This window comes from Quercus robur, chromosome 12 (assembly GCF_932294415.1).
Source record: "Quercus robur chromosome 12, dhQueRobu3.1, whole genome shotgun sequence".
NCBI lineage: Eukaryota > Viridiplantae > Streptophyta > Magnoliopsida > Fagales > Fagaceae > Quercus > Quercus robur.
In genome coordinates, this window is record NC_065545.1 from 6,904,406 (window position 1) to 6,914,771 (window position 10,366).

The 10,366-nt window shown below is 33.5% G+C and overlaps 1 protein-coding gene across 3 annotated transcripts in view; it reads right to left on the reverse strand.

Moving 5' to 3' along the window:
* Window positions 1–3,529, reverse strand: part of LOC126709274 (protein CURLY FLAG LEAF 1) — a 30,173-nt gene extending 26,644 nt beyond the window's left edge. Inside the window, exons 1-2 of one of the 3 annotated variants that reach the window (XM_050409442.1) lie at window positions 2,816–3,529; window positions 2,450–2,648 (exon numbers count right to left, since the gene is read on the reverse strand). In XM_050409442.1, the coding sequence (XP_050265399.1) occupies window positions 2,450–2,648; window positions 2,816–3,028 (412 nt within the window). In that variant the 5' untranslated portion in view covers window positions 3,029–3,529. Of the gene's footprint in view, window positions 1–1,783; window positions 2,649–2,815 lie in introns of those variants that run through there. The other 2 variants (XM_050409441.1, XM_050409440.1) reach the window with 2 other exon arrangements.
* Window positions 3,530–10,366: the final 6,837 nt, after the last annotated feature.

Here is a 10,366-nt window from a genome sequence, read left to right on the forward strand (position 1 = left end):
TGGTACTGTCTGAATAACTCCTGCTAGTAATTTGGTGGTAAGAATCGGTCTGCTATTAATCTCTTCATCCTCCTCCGTGATTGTATCAAAAAATTTCTCTCACGGGTACGGTTTAATTGAACACGATCCTATCAGGCAAATGCTCATCCCTTCAACTTGTATGCCACCAAACACACTTGTTTATATTATGGAGTACCCATATAATTGAAAAACTTCTCAACCTCACTAACCCAATCCAAATACTCTCGCTTGGTTATCACATCGCTCCTCGTCATCACGATTAGGGTTTCGAGTAAATAGGGTGGTAAGCGCTTCTTGAATCCGGTTCAGATTCTGTTGGGTTGAATCACGAAACTGTTGATTTTCATCACGAAAATCAAGGAACTCAACCCTAGTGAGGACTGTGTTGTCGACGTCGTTGGTGCCATTGTTGTTGTGGTGGTCACTATCTCGCTGGTTAGCCATCAGACCAGGGTATGTCAAGGCTCTAATACCAATTGACGTCGCAGAAGTATGAAAAAAGTACACACGTTGCTCTCTTAATTAAACAGAAACTAAACTGTTAGTTTCTAGGTAATAAACCTCAAATCCACGAGAGGTTCCTTGAATCCATAAGATGATAAAACTGGAATCCACCAGAGAATAAAATTGACAAAAGTCTGTGTTTATTGATAATAGTCTAATTTGCCTCTCATGGCTACAAAACATATAAATACTGAGAAAAACATTTAAAACCTTAATTCGCACTAATTACATGATTAGGTAACAAAATACAGAAATTTATCAAAAATGGTAAAGTTGAGTTAAATGCAAAATCATAAACTATTGACATTAAGGGTTGTCCCAAAACAAGCGGGACTTTATTTTGACTTTTGAGTAAAAAGTTATTAAGGAAACAAAAATTACTATAAACAGAAAAATCGCAATTTTTAGGGCCTCAACGGAGGTATTCGCTATTTTCATGGGGTACCTCATGAAATCATGACTATTGTTCAAAAGGCCGTTTCACTTTAGCTTGCCAAATTTCATGCAATTCTAACTCCGATGCTCATGATTTCTACTAGTGTCTTTTTGCCTTACACGATGATTTCAGGTACATGTGAGAGTCTAGAGAGGTCATGGTGGTTTGTTCTACATCACTAGCTTACCCTTACAACACAATATAAACACTAATTGAGTAGGGTTTATTACACACACCTTAATACGCACATTTTTTATTTGTGTAAAAGTGTTTGCATTAAGCTCTGTGCAATAATATTTATCCTTATCCATAAATTGCACAATGGAATATTTACACAACTATATTTTCCAGGTAGGTGCGCTATTTTCAGGCAACACTATGAGAGTTTGAGGGACCAACTTATTGTGTTTTTAGATATATTTATATACAAACAGTTTCCATGCATCAGTCTTCTCAAAAAAAAAAAAAAAAAGTTTCATGCATCAGATAATTAATAATATGGGAAATGCTAACGAGTGTCTTTAGAGCATTAATTAACAATCCATTTTAGAAAAATTTTGGCATCACTTTTATAGGAAATGAAAAAAGCTGTCAAAACATTAATTATTTATTTTTTTTCCATAAAAACTTTTTTTAACTAAATTGTTAATCAATGCCTTAAAGACACTCGTTAGCATGATCCATTAATAATTATGACTCATGGACTTGCCATTAAAATTTCATCTGTCCCTGAATGAAAGCATCCAAGCTACACTGTTCAGCAACTTCCAACTGGAAGCATATCTCGATATCCACTACAATTTATTACTGCAACTTTATAAATTTCAGTCATCTACTTTTAAATTATATGAATACAATATGGTATCTATATAAGAAATGTGATATAACACTTAATTTGATCTTTGTAACATTTATGTGAATCTGAGGCAGGTTGAGGGTATGTTCTTATTCTTGAGAACTAATTCAACTAATATACATATATCATCGTAAGCAGAGTCTCAAAGGTGCCTAGCTAATATGTGCATTAGACAAATTTAGGAGGATAAAACACTTGGTATATATGCACTATTTATATTAGTTATACCCTCTTAGTCTCTCCTCATTTGGAGCAGTCATTTCTTTTTCCCAGAGGTGGAAAAACTAAAGCCTGGCAAGATACTTTAATTTGCTTTTAAAGACAAATATGTAGTTGTAACATAAGTTTGGAGCGGTTGCCAAATCCTAAGCTAAACTAGGCTTTGTTTTTCAACTAGAACAAGAGGGTACACCTTCTCTTGAATAGGGTCGGAGGGCTATGATCTGGTGGGTGCATGAATTTGCAGTTAGGGCATGCAGGAGAGGACTTGCAAAGCATGACCAACATGTGACACTTTGTGCACACAGTTGCTACCATTTCTTGGTGATCCCCTTCAAATGCCGACCACGATGGACAACTTGTTAACCCTCCCAATTTTTTCTTTGGTGTGCTGGATTCCATGAATAGATCACCTGAACCAAGTGCAGGACTACCTGAACTATGCTTGGTGAAATTGTCTTCCACATGGCTCTTTCTGAGTGACCCGCATGGTAGGTTCAGCCTGAGGTCTAAGCTCATATGATCATCAGGACTCGCTGGTTCAGGACTCTTCCTTGGATCTTTTGATGTTCTCTTATGGGTCCTCGAATTGTAAAAGTGTATCTGACCTGACTGCATAATACAAAGAATGACAAAAATTTCATAAGTTAGAATTATATGCTGTACATGTACTATATTAATTTGGCTTGAGCACACTTGTACAAGTTTTGACATCATATTGGACCAGGAGTATCTTACAATATATTAACCAAATATCAATAAACATGTGTAGGGTATACCTGAACATCAAGGCATCGTTGCCACTCCAAAGGTAATGGAGTCTCTAGGTGTTGCTCGATATCAAATATAGACTTTGTGCCTTCAGCTTTTGATCTCTTCTCAAAAATTTGTTCTGTTTGTGACTCTTCCATCTTTCTCTTCTTTGATGAATTCTCAAACTCTGGGATTTCCTTTCTTCGATCTGGAGAAAGGGGTGGTTGCAAAGAAACCATAGCTGCAATTCAAAGATCTCTCTCGCTCTCTCTCTCTCTCTCTCTCTTAGACAGAGTGATGAAATTGTGTAAATGTTTTTTTTGGTTATATAGGCTGTGTTCAACTATATCTGCAAATGAGAATCTAATAGGAGCAAACTTTGAATGTAGGACTAATAAGTTGGCTCTTGTTCAATTACACAGCTCCAAGCCCACCTATGCATGACGTACATGCTTCTAATTAAGTTGGCTCTTCTTCAATTACTATACACAGCTGCAAGCCTGCCCTTAAAGCCAAGGACGTGAAATCCAAACCAACTTGAAAGTAAGCTCCTTTTCATCCAGGTCAAACACTCAACCTCATGCTTTTACTAAACTGCGATACCTGATTTTGATGCCTCCCAAAGTACGCAATAATAGGCCGGTACCCCCAACGTTAGTGATATCAATGTGATTTTGGAGACATGAGAGAACATACTAGTACATATAACTGATATAAGGTAAGCCAAGCCAAAAGCCGAAAAGCCAAGTTTTCGTTTAATGAGAGGCGGTGAGAGGAGTTAGAATAGGTTCATTAAATGTGGTGAGTCTATATACAGTTGAAGGACTAGAATGCTATGGATCTTTAATATAGACAATAACTCCAACTTCCACAGTTTGGTCACTCAAAGAACTAGAACTTTTAAAGCTCCCAACACCCCCCCTTCAGCCATTTAAAACGAAACTACATTCATGGATGACCTATATTAATCACTCCAAGAACTAGCCTATAAAAGCTTTCAATACTCCCAGCTATTCAATCAACCCAGGTACCAGTCCCATGAGTTAAGTTTGTTTATGGTTTGGTCTAAGACTCTAAGGGGAACATTAATTGTTCAATTATCCCACTTGGAAGCGCGTTAGTGTCCATCTCTTTCGTAATTGCCCTGTGCGCTTAGGCGTCACCCCATCTCCATACACATTTTTCACACACCATAATATTCAATTATCCACTCCAATGCAAGATTTTTAAAAGGAAAAAAAGGGTTTTGTTGACTATTTACCTTAAGATTTTTTTTTTTTCTTTTACATTCAACAAAAAATGATTTTTTAATAATAAAATGAAACTATGCACAAATATCAAGAACATACATATACAATAATCATGTTGAATTTGTGCACGTGAATTATTAATAATTGTAAAATAAAAAGAAAAAAAAATTGAAAAAGATGCATTTAGCTTATAATTGAATTTTTTTTTTTTTTTTTTTTTTTATATATATAGAAGATAAAATTTTACTCTAGCCTAATCTAAGTATATATGTGTGTGAATCTTCCTCCTGAAAACTTGAACCCTGACTCTTGTTACCCACACCCAATAAGCACTTATACTTATGGTTATAATTGAATATTTAATATTCTTTTATTAAGGCCATATTTTAATTATGTATTAATTCTTATCAAAATGTGAGAAAAATCTCCTAAGAATGCAAAAATGGTTATTTTTTAGAGCATTAGGTTCGTTAAGGAATAACCTGAATAACCACTTTAATTGTGACACCACATTCATCTTTTTGGATTCATGAAATATTAAATTATTTTTCAAGAGTTTTGCAACTCAATGGTATTGTCTGGTCTTATTTATAAGAAGAGCCTTAATTCAATTCCCCATCTCCTAGTTGTTATAGCAATAAATACTTTCATTATAAATATCAAGAGATGTGTTGATATAAGGCTTTTGGCTTTTTATTATATAAGTATGAAATGATTCTAATTTATAACGCCGATTCAATGATAATAGTTATTTATCATCATATACTAAAATACCAATCGATTTTTTTATGTAGACATGATCAAAAACAAAACCTCTTATTTGAGAGAAAGAGAGAGTTAAGTGGAAAATTTAAAGATTAATACATCCCTGCTATGTATATTTTCAAGTTTCAACTAAATATTTCTTAAACTTCACCGTAATAAAAGAGGATACCATACTCAAAAAGAGAAATACTATGTTCATAATATTTTCATAGTAAATCATAAGTAGTAGGTTATTATTGACTATTATTTATGGACAAAAAAATACTTTCTAAAGTTCATCGTGATAAAAGGGGATATCATACTTGAAAAGAGAAATACTATGTCCAACAATTTTTCACAACAAATCATAAGTGGCTAATGAACAGAAAAATAGTATCAATAGTGATTTCAAATTATAATCAATAACAACTTAAAATTTGTTGCGAAACTATTATAAACTTCTCTGCTCGGAAGTCATAACTTGGAGAGTACAAGCAGCAAAGTAAAACCCATGTCACGGGATTTATCATTTAAGTTTTATTTTTTTTCCTTTTTTATTTTTTTGATGAAATCAATTAAGTTCCTTTGTTCCGTAAAAGATCTTAGCAGATGCGTCAACGATTAGACATTAAGGGTTGTCCTTGGCTTGGCCAAATTTCACCGACCACAAGTACATTGATGTCCTAGATGGACCATACAGCCAAATTTCATTGCTAGTAGTAGTAGAAGATATGTTAGGACTGCACTAAAAATAAGAGTATGAATTTGGTAAGAAAGTGGTGCAAATTAAATATAGGTTTTACACTATCTAATAAAAGATTGCTGCATTAACTTTTTACTTAAAACTTAATACTTTATACTACACGTAATAATACCACATCAACATTTTACTTAAAACTTGAAATATGGTATTTATTGAGATTTTATCATGTGTAATCAAATGTATTTATATTTTAGTAATATAATGATTCGGCGTGTCTTTATTGGAGGGTATAAACCAAAGAGTTTACATAAGTTGTTATAGAATTTAATTTCTAAAAGTTAGGACAGAAATTTTTTTTTCCCCAAACTGAGGTTAGTTTTGTAAAGTGCCATGTCAAAAAAATTGAAAATAAAATGAGAAAAATTAAGAGAAGAAATATTGGGGAAAGAAGTTAAAAAGGGACCCAAGCCATTAAAAGCATTGAGAAGGAGAGAGAGACGGTTCAACTTCAAGTAAGTCCAACTGCCTTCATTAACTCATCTTGAATTCACTTCAATGCAGAATTCAAGGATGTCCATCGAAACACCCTCGCTTTATTCGTCACTCTCATCACCGGTTTCTTCATCATGTTTAATGCTCCCAACCCACCCCACTTCCCTTCATTTATGCTTTTCTTTATGCCTCTCTTCTTCTCATAACTAGCTGTAACTTGTAGCCTCAAAATTACTCTTCGCATATATATCAGAATTGGAAATGTTTGAATCTTATCATCAACAAATCACTGGTAAAATCTGCTAAACTTAATTGCAATTACTTTTTTGATGCAAGTGTCCCACCAGAAAAAAAAAAAAAATTTTAAAAAAAATCAAGAAAAAAGATGCATGAAAGAAATGTGGATATTAAGATGTGCTTTGGACTGTCAACGTTGTAATGCGTGGAAACATATTGATCCATTTTAGTGGAACATTAATTGTGATTGAGTAAAAGATGGAAACATACTGATCCATTTTAGTGGAACATTAATTGTGATCGGATAAAAGATATTATACACGATCCGTACACACATTTAATTTTGAATTGAAATCTTAAGTTGGAGACATGATTTAAGTTAAATAATGTCACTAACTCACAATTTCAGTTCAGAATAAAATGTGTATGGACGTGTGTGTAATAAATAGTTAAATACTACTCATTCTAATTACCTCCCAATATTAGCCTCACAAGGGATGGTAGCAAGGCCAAATGATATCATGGGTGTCCCGTCCGGGATCAGCCTATAGCCTAAGCCACTTAGACTTAGGCCGAAGGCCCACATAACAAAAAGGTCTCACTCTTTTATAAAAATGTCCCACCCCTTATCATAAAAAGACCCAAATTAAGTCAAGCATCAATAGAGTGGGAGATTCTAGCCTTTTGTTCTTAATTTTAAAAAAATTTAGCAATATGTCCCTATTTCGAAACTATATAGGGATATACCTCTGTTTTGATACTCGATTATCTTAAAATCGAGTTTCAATGAAATACTCAATTCATAGAAAATCGAGTTATGCCCAATAAAACTATAAATAAATAAAAAAAAAAAAAGCATGGAACTCGATTTTAGGGAAGTCGAGTTCCAAAACGCCGCTATAAGGCTTAAAAGCGTCATTATAGGGCTTAAAAACACCACTATAGGGCTTTAAAACGTCACTATAGGGCTTAAAAATGCCACTAAGGGCTCCTTGAACGGGGCGACCACACTTTTAAAAAAATTTTGCAGGAAAATGCCGCTATAGGGCTTTAAAACGTCACTATAGGGCTTAAAAACGCTACTATAGGACACCCTGAATATGGGGCAATCACACTTATATAAAATTTGCAGGAAAACGCCGCTATAGGGCTTTAAAATGTCACTATAAAGCTTAAAAACGCCACTGTAGGGCTCCCTGAATATGGCGCAATCACACGATTCACACTTACAAAAATTTGTTTGCATGGAACTCGATTTCCTAAAACTCGAGTTCCATGCAATTTTTTTTTTTTTTTTTTTTTTTTTAAGTTTGATCGGGCATAACTCGATTTTCTACAAATCGAGTATTTAATTGAACTCGATTTTAGGGTAATAGAGTATCGAAACAGGGGCACGCCCCTATATAGTTTGCAAGCAGGGGCATATTGCCAATTTTTAAAAAAATTAAGGGTAAAATGCCAGAATCTCCCAATAGAGTGTTCTAACTATTACTTTAAATTTTTTTTATAAAAAAAGAAAAAAAAAATCAAAAGGGTGCCATTTGAGAAAATAGGCATCTCAATCAACAGCTCTTCACATAGGTTCTAATCCTGTTTTCCATGAAAGGACAGAGCATATAGAGATAGACTGTCATGTTGTGAGGGATAAGGTGCTGGAGAAAGTTGTCAAGCCTATTCATGTCAGAACTCAGTCACAATTAGCTGATTTGCTCACTAAAGCCTTAAGTCATAAACAGTTTTCAGAGCTTCTGTCCAAGATGGGACTGGTCAACATTTATCAACCCACGGTCCATCTTGGGGGGGAGTATCAAGATCACAATTCATGTAAGTAATCAGAGCAGAGAAAGCAAGACTCAACAGATATAGCTGAAGTTCAAGAAGCAATATCTGAAGCACTTGTAGTTTAGTAGTACTGTACATAAAATGACCTGTAGTTTAGCTTAATTTTTCCTATTCTGTTATTAGTGATTCACACGTCACACGTGAGAGTGGTTGTTGTGATTCTGTTAGTTTTGTTAGTTAGTTGCTTCTCTCTTGGTTGAGCCCGATATTGTATATAAAGGCATGAGCTAAATTAATTCAATGCAATTTCAGTTTTCCCAAATCACTTATTTCTCATAAAGGTGCACTTTTGTGAGCAGGAAATTCTGTATTTAATATTCTTTCTGCCATGCAATTTTTTTTTTATAAATAATTATGTTGTTGGGAAGCAAGACATTACATTTACAGGATATTTAAGACAACTATTCGATTAGTTATCTCCAACCTTTTTAATCGAGTTAAACACACATACAGAAAATGGTTCACATCTTTTTTCTATGGCACAATAACAATCAATAAACTTCATGCATTACTAGTTTATTCTCAAAAGTTTTTTTGTTTTTATTTTTTTTAAAGCATATATTAAACACTGCAGCTCTCCCTTGAATTTATTTAAACAAAACTCAAAGCCTCAATGAGACTTTCTTTTGCTAATATAAAAATTTTGTTTGGAAAGTTGCATAATTTTTTTCTTTTTTTAAAGTACATTGTACAAGTAGATTGAGCTAAGTATGGTCTTTTTCTATATAGCGAAAGTAGTGAATATTTTACTAAAGTGTGTATCAGTTTAAACCAGCAGAACAAAATAAGTATCAGTTATTTTTGGTGTACCCTTTAAGATTATGTTAATTTATAAGATCCCAATGCAAAGCCCCTTCCTTTTTCACTTTCAAATTTTTTTTTTTGAGAGCCACTTTACGTAATAGGTTTTTGTTTTTGTTGGGATAATTGTAATATGTTTTTCTATCTCTGTCTAATTCTTTATATGATTAGAATCAGTAGATACGCTTACAAACACTCAATCATAATGATAAGGCAAAAAGGGCTTTTCAATATACCTTAAGTAATATTGTTTCCTAAATATGTTGATTCTCCAATTAAAATCCTCACCAAGTAAAACTACCATATATACTAGCTCAATGGGATAAGATTTGCTTGTGTTTGTCTTGTGAAATGCTTTTTGACTTGAGACAATCGGTTAGATTTTTTTTTTTTTGGGTTGTTGTTAGAGAAGAAGACTGAAATTCTCATTAAGCTAGGAAAGTCAAATCGGCTTGTATGAAATCATGGATTTATGGTGGAACTTCTTCTATCCAAACCAAAAAATTAGTAATACTCTTACCGTACCTATCATGACTATGAGCTACATTATTTTCTTAACGATGAACATGGGAGAAATGTAAACACCTAAATGTTGGTGACAAATGTTTTTCATCTTGGAGAACTCAAACCAAAGCGTGATGGAGTGTGTTTGATTAGACATGATCCAACGGAATTGAATAAAGTGAACCATAGTTGAATGCATAATTGAATTAACTCGAATAAAACATAAATATTTTTAAAATAGTAAATAGCATGGGAAATTAAAGCACTAAAATTAAACGCACTTGCACTAAGCAAAACTACGGTCAAAATGGGCATTTGTCCATTTCGCCAAAACTTTTCAACAAAATGCCCATGTTTTGAAACTATCTAGCAAAATGCCCATGTTTTAAACTCGATTTTCTAAAAATTGAGTTTCAATGAAAAACTCGATTTTTAGAAAATCGAGTTATGTGAAATCAAACTTTAAAAAAAAAAAAAAAAAAAACATGGAACTCGAGTTCCATGTAAAATTTCTCACATTATTTGATTTTCTAAAAATTGAGTTTCAAAACAAGGACATTTTGCTACATCTTTTGGGCGAAAGGGACAAATGCCTATTTTGGCTGCAAAACTACACTTGTAGTAAGACTTAATTTAACTAAGAAAGATTATAAAGTATAACCAAATGAAGTTTTGTAATAAATTCAAGAACCCAGATACAGTTTTTGCCAGACCCAATCTAGATCGGCAAGAATTGGGCTTCCAATTGCTCAAAAAACAAATGGGTAGCTGTGAAAAAAATAAAATATAGTTCAAGAACAGTGGGGCTTGTGTAGGAAGAGAAAGTTCGGGTTTTTCTCTAACCGTACGAATTGGAAGGTGAACTGCCGAATTGGATTTTGATTATATGAAATTTCACAGGGAAATCTAAATGTATTAAGGTCTCTTTCAATCTTTTTTGGAACCAAAACTTTGGCTGTCACAAAACAACAAAGCTTCTCTATTGTGATATACCTGAAGATCCT